Source organism: Peromyscus leucopus, chromosome 13, assembly GCF_004664715.2.
Source record: "Peromyscus leucopus breed LL Stock chromosome 13, UCI_PerLeu_2.1, whole genome shotgun sequence".
NCBI lineage: Eukaryota > Metazoa > Chordata > Mammalia > Rodentia > Cricetidae > Peromyscus > Peromyscus leucopus.
This window is the reverse complement of record NC_051074.1, coordinates 6,510,004-6,525,258: the sequence shown is the minus strand read 5'-3', so window position 1 is coordinate 6,525,258 and position 15,255 is coordinate 6,510,004. Positions and strand designations below refer to the sequence as shown.

The 15,255-nt window shown below is 51.1% G+C and overlaps 1 protein-coding gene across 8 annotated transcripts in view; it reads right to left on the bottom strand.

Annotated features, from left to right (window-relative positions):
- Positions 1-15,255, bottom strand: part of Agap1 (ArfGAP with GTPase domain, ankyrin repeat and PH domain 1) — a 461,561-nt gene that overhangs the window by 62,580 nt on the left and 383,726 nt on the right. For all 8 annotated transcript variants that reach the window (XM_028880390.2, XM_028880391.2, XM_028880392.2 and 5 more), the window contains 2 exons: positions 5,958-6,112; positions 2,672-2,762 (listed from right to left, as the gene is read on the bottom strand). In XM_028880390.2, coding sequence (XP_028736223.1) covers positions 2,672-2,762; positions 5,958-6,112 — 246 coding nt within the window. The remainder of the gene's footprint in view (positions 1-2,671; positions 2,763-5,957; positions 6,113-15,255) is intronic.

The window sequence follows — 15,255 nt, the reverse complement described above, 5'->3', positions numbered from 1 at the left end:
AGCAGAGCCCACATCTAAGGGACTGGAGGACGGTAGAAGGCAAGGCTGGTGGGTGAGACAAGATCTCCTGGGAACCGACAGGGCTCTAGCCGGATTGTACGGGCCGCACTGACAATGACGGAGCTTCGTGGACAAGGAGCCAGAGGCTGGGCTGCCTCTCAGCTTAGTCCTGGACGGGCCGGCATATTGGTGTGTGTGTGTGTGTGTGTGTGTGTGTGTGTGTGTGTGTGTGTGTGTGTGTGTGTGTGTGTGTATCCACGCACGTGCGTGTGTCTCCAAGCTCTGGGATTCCCTAGGTCCTTTTCTGGACATGTTGCTGGTGGCTGGCAAGTGGTACCCCCAACAGAGGTTTCCACTGTCAGTGGGTTCTTGAAAGCTAGGCTGAGCCAGGTTGCAAGTTCACTCTAGGGCAAAATTCTCAGATAGTGATGGGCCTTTCCCTGAGAGGTGGATACCACTGACTTTTCCAAATTCACTGGACCAGAATCTCTCTTTATAGACAAGCAGCCGACAGCCAAGGGGGCCCATGGCCCTCTTTGGAACCTATGAGACAGGTCAAGTGTACAAAACGGAGGAGATACTTGGAGATCTGCAGTAATTGTGGCCTTAAACCCCACATGAAATGGCGGGCCAGGGAGACTCTCTAGCAGGGGCTTTACCAGGAGGCACCATGTCTGTTACACCACTGACATGTGTCACCAGTACTTCTTCCCAGCCTCTAGATGTGGGGTGGCCCTGATTTCGGTCCACAGAGTCCTGGAGAGGGACATCTTTAAAGCTGGTGTCTGCTCCTTTCCTGCAGAGACCTCCTTCCTTCCCACTGGGATCCTTCCTAAGGGGAACTGATGCGGTCAAAGGCACACAGCCGTCACAGGCTTAGACACACTGCCCCGACACCCCGTGAACAGGCTCACATCTCACTGCCAGGGTGGGCTATGTGGATCTCATTGCTGGCATTTACACTGGGCATTTACACTTCAAATTCCTCCCTGCTTGCTCACACAGTTCACATTGGGTGCCCCAAGCATCTTAAGGCCTCTGAGGAAGTAATAGGCTGGCGGAGGGTGTGGGCTGAACTGCGCAGTACTGCTTGCTACCTCAGTAACCTGGACAAACTGCTGTAGGCCCAGACTCTTCCTTCTGTAGGCCCAGACTCTTCCTTCCTTGTCCTGTCCTGTCCATGGGCCCATGACAATACCAACTATCACTCTTTAGAACTCAAAACGACAACACATGCGTGGACTGGATACAGCATACTTGGTGAACGGCCTTCAAACCTTCTTTTCTGAAGCTCCCAACTCTGCTTTTACCATCTCTGTCCCATCCACTCACGTGGCTTTGTCTCCAGGCGGTCCCACAGCCTCCCCTTCCTGACCATCCTTAGCATGCATAAGCCCGTCTCTTCTCAGAAAGGACCTGTGACCTCCAATTTGCCACATGCCACAGATTCCCGTGAAGCCACAGATTGGTTTCTTTTTGAGGAATCTCTAGTTGCATGCTGGAAACAATTACAGACATCAATCTCTGGAATTTTTTTTTTTTAAATATGCCTCAGGTTTTATGCTTAAAAAAAAAAAAGTCTGGTTTAAGGAAAGTTTTGGATAAAAAAACACTTCAAATAATGTTCTTTTCTCTCCATCTCACATTTTGAAAGTAAAATTAAAAAATTCAAACAAAGAGAGAGACTTTAAAGCAATGCCCAAAGGAGTCTGTGGAAGAGCTTGCCCTTCCTGCCCTGAGGACGGGCTCCCGCTGGGCTATGGTCAGTCAGGCCGCATGGACAACCTGCTGGCCAGGGCCCTTGGGGGGAGCTCAGCTCTTCCCCTTTGTCCGCAGCAACCCTAGGCCAGTGCTTCCGTGTCTGAGGTGAAGCTCACATTCCACCTGCTCTGACTCAGTCTGCTGTCTTCTCACAGAGTGAGCTGGTGCAGACAGGCAGTGCCTTCCATAAAACAGCACAGTCTCTGCTGTGAGACTCGGACAGTTCACACCCTACAAATGCATAAGGACCTCACCATCCTCCATCGGCACCCACGTATCTCCATCGTCTCCATCCTTTCCGGCCTGAGATGCCACTCATTTTCCTGGCTCACCCAGGGAGGTCTCTGTGAGGCTGCAGCCTCCAGTGACACCACTTTCTCCCCCCCGCACCCCCAACTCTTCCTCAGAGCCCTTCTGACAAGCCAACTCTGGCGGGAAGCTTGCTTTGAAGTAGATGATCTCAAAGACCTAGGTCCCTTGTGCTCCTTCCCAAGGCTGTAGACCGTGTGCCCTGGTGGGTGGGGTTTCCACCTTCAAGACCCTACCTAACAACATGAACGGGCAAAGGTTCCTCAATATAGCTTCTGAGGGGGCAGACATAAGGCAAGGCTTTGTGTCCCCAGGATATAGGAAGGGAACTTCACTCTCAAAGGGAATATTACCTTTTACAAGTCAGAAAGTGTGACATGCGGGGGTAACTCCAAGGGATGCAGTCATTACAATTTCAGTCCTTCACTCATTGCAATGCCCAAGGCTTAAGAAACGCACACAGTAGTCCAGTGTATAAAAGGCACACTTAAAGCACCAGACGGCTATGTGCAGGACTCTATGTACAAACAAAACCCAAATTCAAATATATCAAGCCCTCAGTGCCAGAGCCGACCAAGATCTGGGGGCACCGTGTACTTACTTTGGGCGTCACAGTCCACACAGTGGGAGTTCCCTCTCATGTTCCGGATGGACTGCAGTGCCATGGCCTCGCTCTGGCTGGTGAGTCGGGACTAGGCACAAAGGAAGACAGAAAATACAAGATGTGAGCAGACAGGAGAAATCCACAATCTTCTAATGGTGTCAGAGAAAAACCAAAGAGATTACGCACAGGTGCAGTGGTATGCAATTTCCAAACACTTACTGCTTTTCGGATGTCTTAGGGAAGTTTGTGAGGGAGAGCAAAAGGTCGTATGTCACGATTACTCACTGAGAGGGACTCTCCCTGAAATGAGCCAGGTGCTCAGACCTCTACCATTTGTGAATGAACCAGAGACTGCTACCCAGAGAATGTCGCTGGCCGGTACACCTTCATGGGCATATAGCTACTTGGTATGAAGATTAAAGAGTGAGAGAAAAAGAATCTGCGTATCAGCCAAGGGTCAGGCCTCCATCAACATACATAGAGCCATCTCCTGGTTCTTCATCAGAAAACTCCCAACCATTCCACACATCACGGCCAGGACAGTCTCTCTCTCTCCCCCACGTGACGATCACTCACTTGCTACAAAATCGAAGTCACTCATTGGAGTGAGGTAGGGGTATTCATTTTTAAGCATACTTTACAGTCTTCAGGAGAGATTTTTTTTTAAAGGTCCACCTAGTGCGGCAATGTTAGAAAACATGGGCAAAGACACGAGCATTTATATGCCAGGATTCGATCAGTCAGAGATGCTCTGGCTGGTTTTTCTATCTGTATCTGTGCACACAGGCCCTGCAGGAAAGGCGGATGGGCAGGTATGCATGGCCTTGCAGCTTGCCTCTCCTGCCTAGTAATTACTATCTGTCCACCACTTGTCCCCAGAGCCTCAACCATCATCATTTACGTACATGCACACGAGTCCAGTGAGTGAGTGTACAGCAGGTGCCTTGGCTATGTACTGGACTGCTCCAGGCAGCCTCGACCCTGGACAGTGCTGTAACAGGCATGCTTCCTATAAATCACTACACACATCCCTGACTACGCAGTAAGGATGACATCCCGGAAGCAAAGGGGCAGAACGGGAAAGAATATGCATATTCAATATGCATTTGATGTTACAGTTAAAGCAAAAGCTGCTCAGTTTCAGAACTTAGAATAAATTATTTTGTGTACAAATTCTTCACAAATTGAGGTATCTTGTGTTAGATAGATGTGAAACAATTTATTGCTTGCTACTTAATAGTAAGTTATCATTTATTTATTGCTATTGTTTAATTGGCATTATGTACTAGTGTGATGGGTTTTTTTTAAAAATAATTTATTTTACTTTATTATGTGCATTGGTGTGAGGGTGTCAGATCCCCTGTAACTGGATTTACAGACAGTTGTGAGCTGCCATGTGGGTGCCTGGAATTGAACCCGGGTCCTCTGGAAGAGCTGCCAGTGCTCTTAGCTGCTGAGCCATCTCCCCAGCCCTACCGTGTTTTTATTTCCTTTAGGAATCAGAGAACATTAACAACTTGAATTGGCATCTGGAGGTGTCACACACTCATATGTGGATGGTGGTGGGGGGTCTACCTATCTCCATGTTTCTTTTTCCATATATCTGAAGAATTCTGTGACTCACTGGTTGGTTGCTCTATCTTTCTGGGTCAGTTCTGGATTATCCACCAGGAGCTGAAATACTAGGTACTTCTCTCTCTAATGGAGTCTGGATTTTCCTCCCCAAGTCAGCCATGGTGGGAACACTATGTCCCATTTTACCCTCTCACACCTGGTCAGTAGCTGCCCAGGTGTGTGTGTGTGTGTGTGCGCGCGCGCGCGCGCGTGATGTCCTTCAGCTGCTCAAGGGAACCTCCTCTCAGGGGAAGCCATTTCCACAAGTATGCTTGCCCATGGATACAGAGGGCAGCTTTGGTGAGCTGGCATCAGCCTCTGGTCCTTGACACCCTACTGTCTGGATTCAGAGGAGCAACCTGGAAGAGGCTCTCTAGGAAGTGAAATGGGAGAAGCCAGCACTAGCCAGGGCCTCTGGAATCAAGGAGAAGGGGCGTGGCTTCCGTCAGAACGTGTGAGACTCATTTCTCCCTAACACCTGGAGACGTGCTCGTCTGATCAGCAGCATGTGCCCTCTTACCTGCTCTGAAACCAGACTTCCAAGCCTGCGGATGGCAGGTGTCACCAAGCCCATGGCCGAGGAAGGGAGAGACAACATGGCTGGGTGGGGAGGGAATATGACCCGAGAAATCAGGGAGCTCAGAATAAAAGACAGTGGTTCTTCCCAGTTGGGTATAAACTGTCTTCCAAGAGAGAAGCAAATTACATAATAATAATAATGACTGTGGTCTGGCTTACCCTGGCTCAAGAGGGTAATAAAATAATACATCCTGTCTCTCTGAAAAACAGACTCCCTTCTTAATGACAAAGCTGGCCATACATCACGGGCAGAGGTTTCTTTAAATGCTTATAAATGAAACTGCAGGTGGATGGCAATGTCTTTCTTTGGTTTCCAGTCAGTCACAGTTTGAAAAATCAAAATGCTCACCAAGAATCTCAATGGGTCAGCAAAGCGTTCTGTGTACCTGAGGGTTCAAAGACTGCAATGGAAAGAAGCCGGCTGGGAAAGACAGAGCCACTGTAAGGAAGATCGCCGAACAGTGGCCCAGAAAATGCAGTGAACACACTTTTATTTCTGGCCAAACAACTGCTGGAGAACTCTTTTTAATTACTGAATGAAACATACACCAGACTTAAAAAAAAAAAAAACCAGAAAATTCACGTCGCCCAAACTCCCTCTATCTCCCTTGCGTTTCGTTTGTATCCCTGTGACGTGCGAGACATTGATGAGGGCAGGATAGGGCATCTTTTAAGCCAACGTCTCTTTTTCTGATTTATTCTGCCTCAAACAATAACAACAAAAAAAATAAGTATGGACGCATAAGCAGGCAGAGTCCAAAAGGCTCCGTCGCCCACAGAGAGAGACGAGCCCGTCCCACGTGGCGCTGGCTGTCACAGCAAAGGCTTCATGTTGGACATCCTGCCACACACAGACGGCCGAGCCAGGACACCAACACATGCATGGTGTTTGTAGATACAAAGTGGTTTTATCTTTTCAATTACTTAGTTTTTTTTCTCCTCACAAAGCGTACCTGGGTCTTGTCATCCACACAAGCCATCTGACGCCCCTGTGTCGTCCCCCCCACCCCCCCTGGGGCTCCACTTGGGCCTTCTTTCCCCTTTAATGATCGGCAGCCTTGATTTTGGGGCAGCCTGCTGAGGGCCTTACCTTATTCTTGCTGCTCTCGCAGGACTGCAGGCTGGCTAGGATCTGGCTCTCGATGGCTTGGACCCAGGCGTCTCGCTCCTCGTACGTGGTAGCTTCAAAGTGCCACGTCTGGCCAGTGAGGGACACAATGATAAACTCAAAGTTTTCTTCTTGCTCTGGAACACAGAGGTGGGATGAAGAGCTCACTTTCATGAGACAGCAGCGCCCGAGCCCATCCTGTCACAAGTGCCGCCGCCGGATCCAACGGCACCGGCATGGGGCTGGCGGCACACGCCGGCTGGGAGCGCTGAGATCTGATCCACACACCCGCCAACACTCAAGGCCGGCTTCCAAAAGCCAGCAGCGGTAACTAGGTTTCAATCAATGCTCGGGGGACAGGGAGAAAGGAGAGACAGCGTGGGATGTCAGGGTCTCTGTGTGGGCGCAGACCAAGCAACTTAGAAAAATAAGTTTGCAACTTCCTGCTGGCCCTCGGATCTGCGGGAGGAAAATGGAGTTAGTTCTGCTAGATGTGAAACGGGACTATGTAAGCATTTGAGTATGGATCCAGGTGATCTACCCTGGGAACACCAAGGTGGGTGTCCTTCCAGGGCCAAGTAAATGTCAACGGGAGCTTTAATTCTCATTGTGCTAAGACTTGGACAAAGTGACTCCAGGCAACTCGGAGGACTTCAGTGGATACAGGTCTGGATGGGTGGCCACCGAGAGACACCTGTTTCCAAAGGGGACGAGAGGCCTGTGTCCACACCCTGCGATACTACCTGCCCCTCAGTCTTAGGTAAGTTCTGCTCTCAAGGCTCACTTTCCTCCCCTGTGGATCGGGCACAGGCAGCTTCTACCGAGTTTATCATTAGCTAAATATTGTGCATGAGCACAGCAGTGCATAGCCTGGCCGCAGGAGACTGTGTGCAGTCAGTCAGTCCTTATTCTCAGGGCCTGACTCACAGGAGGCACAGCTTAGGAAAACGCAGCCGGGAGTCAAGGCTGGACCCTTCACATGCCTCACTGGATGAGGAGTTGCTAACATTGGCCTGGAACTGGCTGTGTGGTCATGTGTAGTCACAGGGAAAGAGTAACCCACAGACTTGCTTATCAACGAAGTCATTCCTACCCCGTCACTGTACTGATAAGGGAGCAGCCCCTTCCTTCTGATCCCGGGGATGCCATCAAGTCCCACTCCCAGGACCTGGGACACCACCCAGGAAGGGGAGGCTCTGGTCTTCAATGTGAGACTTCTGAGACCACCACCACCACCAGCCGCCGCCACCACCACCACCACCACCACCACCGCCGCCACCGCCGGTGCCATCACCAATTGCTATGACACACTTATATGGAGTCTTTGTGTTCTGAAAGTAACAAGATTAAGCTTCGAATGTAAGCTAGGTGGCTCTCTCTGAACTTTTAAACTGATGAGCAGGCCTCAACCCGAAGTCCGAACACCACCCGGAAGATGGGCAGGTGAACACACCTGTGTGTAAGCCCCCTAGTTTCTCCCAGACGGAATGAAAACGACAGCTAACAGAAGCGTCCACATCCTCCCACACTGCCAAGGCCCGTGACTCCCCTGCAGGGTGAGAGCTGCTGCATTTCACTCATGCTCTGTAGCAGCGATATGGGTGCCGAGGAGGGGCCAGGCCTGGACCTTACCGCCATGGCTCTGGCCTGTCAGCCCTTTTGGGGCTGAGCTCATGGCAGGGCCACAGTGTGGCCTGAGCTCAACATGACCCTCAGGCAGCCCAAGGAAGCCGTTAGCTTGCTTAACACCGGGCACGTGCGTCTCCCGAGTTCTTTCGTGATCCCTTTGCTTCTCGGATTTTGGAGCTTGAGTCATAAGAGTTCAGAGCGCAGGCGTTAGCCGGGAATGGGACTCAAAAGAGGCCCCTGTCTGTGTGGAAGCAGAACAAGTCCACCTACCGTGTGGAGGGTGGCTGGGGAGGAAGCTCTAAGGCCTTTGGACATGGGAACTAGCTGAGGTTTTCATTAAAAAAAGAAAAAGACTATACAGTAATTTCAGACAGGGTTCTCCACGGCTGGCCTGCAACCGCACCCCGCAATTACCACCCGAGCCATGGCATCTGCGGGCTTGAAAAGACCTGTTCTCTTTATCCATGGGCTTCTATGTCATGATACTACTCATTACAACCTTTACACACAGAGGTCTCAAGACAGCACCCGATTCAGTACCTGAAACTCCTCGTGAAGGGAGAGGTAGGGCAGGGACAGGCTATATAATGTATGGGTAGAACACAGGACACTCGGTCATTCACGGGCGGATGTTAGTTAGGACTGGTCGTTAGGACAGTTGTGCACAGCCTCACATCACCGTACATCTGTGAAACTCAAGTACGGTAAGGCTTCCTCTGGTCGGGGTTTGCTGCCCGTCCAGTGAAGAAATGACAGCCATAAGCCTCGCAGATGGATCTCTGTACATGGCTCTCCCTTAGAGGATTTCTCTTCACGTTTCTGGCCTGAATCATGAGCTGCAGTGTGAGCTAGAAGGCACAGAGCCAAACTGGCTTGAGTGGGGTCCAGGTTGGTCCCGGGGCATTCAGCTACCTCCTTCATTCCTTGGGTGTCGGGGAGGCAGAGGGTGGTCTGTGAAGGACCCTACTTAGCAGGGACATGCACACCCACACGTGTGGAGGACAGAGCGCGAAATGACGGAAATGGCCGGGTACCCGGGTCAAGTGCTACACAGCTAACCACCAAGCTTTCTGCCTCCTTCCGATTCCAGCTTGGGCAGCGGTAATGTTCAGATGAAGCCGCAGAGATGCAGTCTGGCTCTGCCTGTCCTGGGAGCCCTGCCCTCTCTCTCCAAAGGAGCCCACTGTGCCACACGGCCAGTTTTCTGTCCGATGGACAGGTTCCCCGCGGCAGCCTCTCTGCGCTCAGCCCTTCCTCCCCCCTTTCTGCTCCCAGGTGTTCTTCCCGTGGCTCCTCTCTGCTTTCCTCAGGGCTACCTGACATATGCTCTCGGGATCTAGACTTTGGAAGGGTTCCTCACTCTACGCCAAGCTCCAAGCGTCCCTCTATAAATGTGCTGACCTTCCTGTGGGATGTACACCCTGCAGACAGACCTTCCTGTGGGATGTACACCCTGCAGACAGACCTTCCTGTGGGATGTACACCCTGCAGACAGACAGACCTTTCTGTGGGATGTACACCCTGCAGACAGACAGACCTTTCTGTGGGATGTACACCCTGCAGACAGACCTTCCTGTGGGATGTACACCCTGCAGACAGACCTTCCTGCTCCACCCATGCAGCGTGCCACCTCCCACGTGATGGCACAGCCTGTCAAGCAGCCACACATACTCAGTTCCTCATGAACACGGCGGTCGTCTTCCCTCTGGCACCTCACTTCCAGGCCCGTGGAAGAGTGCCCAGTCAGGCCATGGCTCGACGCTCTTCTTACCCTCAAGCCCATCTCTCTGGAACAGCTGGCACTGTTCAACACATCTGCCGTCCCCTGACCTCGGTCATGCTGAATCCACTTGGATGGGAGGAAGGTATGGACTGGGTGAGTGAAAGGGAGCTGAGACAAGTTACACTGAGCAGTGACTCTCTGGAGGCTTCCATGGAGCGCGCCTCCAGCTCTTAAAGCCGGAAGCAGGCTGTAGGACCGCCTCACCAGCCTGTACCTCTCCTTTCACCTGATTCATGTTTTTATCGGGGTTCTGAGTGAAGTCTGTTGGTTGCATTTTGAAAAAGAGGAGTTTTGGGGAGGACAGCAGAGCCCAGAGTGAATGTACTGCGTGAGGCTATAAGGCAATCTGAAATCCGAAACTTTCTGAGTCCTGAGGTAACACTCACACGTTTAATTCACAAAATCTAAGCCTGCTGTGTATCCAGGGCAGGGTGTGGCCCTGCCCTCTCCTCTGGTGGAGGTCACTGAGTGACGCCAGCACACTGCAGCCCGGAATCAAAGTACTAGGAGGCCCAACACCTTCCAGGGCCCGGGCCCAGATGCCTCTCCAGCCAGCTGCATCTCCCGGCCCACAGCTGGATATGTGGGATATTTTTATTGTCTTTATGACCTTTCCCCTCTAAAAAAGGTTTCTGTCACTTGCACCAATGTACGGGTCCTGGCCGGGCCTGCCAGGTGACTGTCAACACTTACTGACGGCACCTCAGAAGACTCCTGACTGGATCCATGCTTGTACTTTGGCAGTGGCCGTGACTGAGAAAGCAGATGACGCAAGGCAACATGCTCCTTCCTCTTAATGCTCAGACACCTCACCAGGTGACACAGTCCCATCAATTCCCCAGTGGCCAGAAGGCTGGGCAACTTTATAAAACGACAGCTGATAATACCAGAGCTTTTTTTTTTTTTTTTTTTTTTTTTTTTTTTTAAGCAAACGGACTTTAAAAAATGACCATACGCACAACTGGCGGTGTGACGCTGGTCGGTCAGGAAGGGCTGAGCATCCTTTATTTATTTACTGGCTTTTGGAGACTGGGTCTCACTCTGTAGCCCTGACTGGCCTCAAACTCATGATCTCCTGCCTCGCCTCTGCCTCCCAAGGAGTGAGATGGTGAGATGACAGCCGTGGCCCCCGCCCCCGCCCCAGTGATAAATGCTTGAACAGTGAGAAGGGCCAGTTCGGGTGTTTCATTCTCCAGTGCCGCTCACAGCTACAAACCCATACTCACGACGGGCACAGGAGCAGACTTCCTTATAAAGAGAGACTCAGGCTGTAGAAGATACTGCTGGCATGTACATTAGAAGTTTGTTCTTAGTTCGAGACAGACACACAAGCACAGAGTTACTCCCTACCCAGAGCAGAAGCCCAAAGGCCACCTCACCCCAGTCTGAAGCTCCAGGCTATGCGCAGTCCTGGTCCCCAGCTCACCAACACAGTGATTGTGCTCCCGGGGGTTTAAACCGTTTTCTGTGTTTAACGGTTGGCTGTGGAAAGGTCCACTATAATAGTATTTTAGAGCCATGAACCTGTCGAGACCAACCTGCCCAATTATTCCCAATGACATTAATAACACCGGATATCGCACTAATTGTGTCCAGTTTCTATGCAGACGAGGCCCCGGGGGGCTAATTTTGCCTCCTCAGGGGCGAGCATCTCAGCCATCAGACCGACTTCACAGGGAATCCCTCCTCATTACACAAGTCTGGGCTGTCAAACTTTTTTTCCCTTAAAGGTTAATGGGCCAATCAGTCATCAATTATTTTTGTGGAATTCCAGCAGACAAAGGGTTAAAGGGCTACAGACAGCTGAAAATAGTTCAAACATGTGGCGGCTGTTTTTAACAGGAGACACCTGATGGGGATGAATACCGAGAAGGAGGATGGGGGAGAAGGAGGAGCTGGACACTTGCAGACACTGGCCTCATAGAGAGGACAGGAAAGAGGGCCTTCACCAAGGCCAAGGCCAAGGCCTCCCAGCCTTTGTCCTCAAAGCTGTGCTCCACATGGTGGGACCAGAACAAGGGAGCTGAGTGGGTTTGTTTTCCAAGTTGAAAGGATGAATGGGCTGCAAGGGTCACTTATGCCAGTTTCTTACTGGCCACATGTGAATCACCATTCTGGTGGGAGAAGATGTCTCCCAGGCTTCCTGGAACCTGGGCTCCTGACCTGAGGTCCACCCAGCAATCCAGCCGTAAGGTGGAGCCTGCTTCCTGCTGCACTGACTGACAACACTTGGCAAGAATGGCATGTGCTTTTGGCGTTGCCTAGAGAAGGGTGTTCAGGTCGAGAATGGCTGACGTGGACGCTGAGGGGAGTGAGCCTAGAGGTATACAGATGGGTACCACCGAGCATGATCAAAGATAACACAGCCCAGGCCGTCAGGGAGGAGGGCACCCTGTCCTCAGCTCCTGCCACAGAAGGATGGGTCTTTGGTAGGGCACACCATACCTCTCTGCTCAACACACAGACACTAACTCTGTCTTTCGCCATGAGTATTAGCAAGGGGTTTCTCCAGTGGGGCATCTACCTGGTGGAGAGGGGTTTCCCTTATACCCTGTTTCATGGGTGCCTGGAAGCAGGCCACCCCACCTCTTTTGAAAGATTCCTGCCTGTGTGAGTGCAGGTACGAGGCCAGAGGGGATTCTCCCGGAGCAGGCAGTACAGTTAGCTGTGAGCTGCGTGGTGTGGGTGCTGGGACCTGGACTTGGGTCCTCCGCAAGAGCAGCATGTACTCTTAACCACTGAGCCATCATCGCGACACCTTTTTGGTCTTCAGCCACACCAGCACTAGCTAGCTAGGGATCACCAGAGCATGCTGTCCCCACCTTCTTGTGGGGACATCCCTGTGATCTAAAGAGGCCACTGGCCACTGTCATTGATGTGAACTGTAGACAAATGGTCAATATTCACAGTTTCAATCTCCAGGTCTCCCACAACCTGGGCCCCATGGGGCCATGTTGAGACAATGCCATACACAGCCTCAGGCTTATACGCTCATTTTTTGAGCAGTACATTTTGTAAAATGTTTCAGCGTGTCTATTTTAAAAGCCCACATTCAGTCGGCATGCAGTTTAGGCATTCTGTCTGATGGTGGAAACCACCCGTTTAAGATGTCGGCTCAAACCCACCACAGCACAAAGGTCCACTTCCCCCTCACATCTCCTCCTTTTTAAAGGAAAAGATGGATGTGACAGATGTGATGTCCAAACATATCTGCGTGTTTCCCGGTGGGATGCTGTCCACGTCTTCCTCATTTAGGGTCCTGGGGCTCCCAGCTGCAGGCACAAGGGAGTGAGCTGCGCTGGGGGGCCCAGGTCTGTCAGGGACTATCACCAGCCCCTTCTGTTAGTCCGGGTGTGCCGAGCTGCCCAGCATGGCCAGCTTCCTTTTCTCTCCATGAAGCCAACAGCGGAGCTTGGATTTCCCAATCTCGCTGTAGCTCCTGTGACGTTAATGAGAATGGACGCCACAAGCTCATGTTTGAATAGTTGGTCCCCAGTTGGTGGCACTGTTTGGGAGGGGTTAGGAGGTGTGGCATTGCTGGAGGAGGTGTGTCACTGGGGGTGGGATTTGAGGTTTCAAAAAGCCCACACCATTCCCAGTTAGTTCTTATTGCCTTTCTTTCCGCCTCATGGTTGTGTCTCAAGATATGAGCTCTCAGCTACTGCTCCAGCGCCATGCCGGCCACCATAATGGTCATGGACTGACTCACTCTGAAATTGCAAGCCCAATGACCTCTTTCTTCTATAAGCAGCAGAGCAGTTGCTGAGACAGCTGCATTAACACACTGCATGCTTGCTTCTGCCAATCTGTCCCTATACTGGCAAGTGACATTCCACGGAGTCTGTAGGTTGAATTTTAGTGATGCAATCAGGACACCACAGACCAGATTTTGCTTGAGCGGCCTGTGCCACACAGTGACAGACCCACTGTGGGTTTCCCTCTGCCTGTCTCTGGACAGATTCCAAACCCACACAAATGGACCTTTGCAGACAGAGGAGGACCACAGGGTCTTTCTGGACTTTGGGCCACTCCTGAGTCGATGGGCTCGGCACACACCAAGCAGAGCTCACTGCTCCCAATCCCTCCACCCTCTGCTATACCCCATATCAGAAGCTCTTCTCTACGTCAAAGAGGCTAAGAGCTGCCAGAGAGTTCCTCTGGTCCCTCAGCTGGTGAGTCCACCTGGCTCTGGCATCTGGGGTAGGGGCAGCCTTATTTACTATGTCACCCTCACCTGGAAGGATACTGTCAGAGGGCCTGTTTTTCCTACACAATGTCTCCTGGCTCCTAGGCACTCTCTCAGAAACATCTGCTACAGAGGCAAACAGTGGAGTGACACCTAACTCAACCTGACGCCTACCCCGCTTCTGCTTGGGCTAGCAAGAAGGCTGGCTGGAGAACCACACCGCTAACAGGCCTTGGACCCTGATATGAGACTGCAGCTGGCTCTCAAGGGTCGATCAGTAACCCTGACGGGTGAAGGAACCACCATGCTTCTTTTCTAATCCATGCCTGTCCTTCTAATAGTCCATTTCACGCAGTCGGGGCCCGTCCACCGTCGCCCCTCCCACACGGATCTGGGAGTGGAGGTCCTGGAGCAGACAGAAGCTCAGCGCATGGTCTGTGGAACTCACCACAACCTCGACTTCCTGTGTGGAACACAATACCTACCTGGCAGGGCACTGAGAGGATCAAATGAGACAATGTGGTCCAGGGGCCAGAAAAGCATGTGTGTCAAAGAAAAAGGCTTCAGTAAGATCACAGGGCTCCAGGCACAGCCTGTCTGTCTCACAACCTGTGTCCCCGGGAGGGTCCCACAACTTCTGAGCCAGACTCAGGCTCCTACCAAAACTTGGGTTTATTAGTTGGTCCCCGTCCCAATTAATAAACCCAATTTTTGTGTCTAGGGAACTGAACTCTGGTGTCAACTTTATTTTTGGTATTTTCTGGGAATCCTTGAATAAATCTATAAAGTAGAGCATTTTAAGAAACACTACATTTCAAGATGGGTACCTTTCAAATTATCTAACAGAAGATAGAATCTTTAGCACACACATTTTCATGAAGGGTCAGTTTACAGCGAGTAGTCATGTGATAACACCATATATTAAAAGCCTGGGATCAGAAAGCTATTTTGATAATTTATGGAACTATATGAGTTCTGTAACAAATTATTCAAAGTTGTATGGAACGAGGCAGGACGCATACACACACCAATGAGGAATGGCCATGTTGCTCAACTGAAATAAATGTAACCACACATGGAACAGCTTACTGTTGCTGGAAATCGGGCAGAACCGGAAGTGTGGTCACTGCCTGTACCCCGAGCCTCATGGCTACCTGTGTCTCAATTCCCACAGCTGCTGCACCCTAATCCCCATGGATACCTGTGGTACTCACTCATCTGGAGGGACCCCAAGTGTGTTGAGCTACTGAGGATTCAGGAGTGGACTTCATCTAGTCATCTTCTGCCCTCTGCCACCTCTAAGTGGCCTCCTGCTCTGAAGCTCTGGCTGCCTTGGGTACCAAGTCCCCTGTTACCTGAGCGGTGAAGACTGAGAAGCCAGGCTTCCCGGGACACCTTAAATGCACACAGTGTCAATCCAGCCCACCAATGTCTTCTGGGGGGCCCTCAACAGGTGATGAGCAGGAAGGTTTAGCCTCGAAGCTATGACTATATAAAGCTACTGTATGGCTTCTCACTGCTCCCCGGTTTTATATGCAATAACATTTAAAGCCAACGTCGCAACTTTCTTTAGTTTTTAAGGAAAGAAGTCATCAATAAAGCTATAACCCACACCATATAAAAGAAAGACACCCTTGACAGAGACACAGGGCAGAGAGATGATACATATCCCAAACCAAACA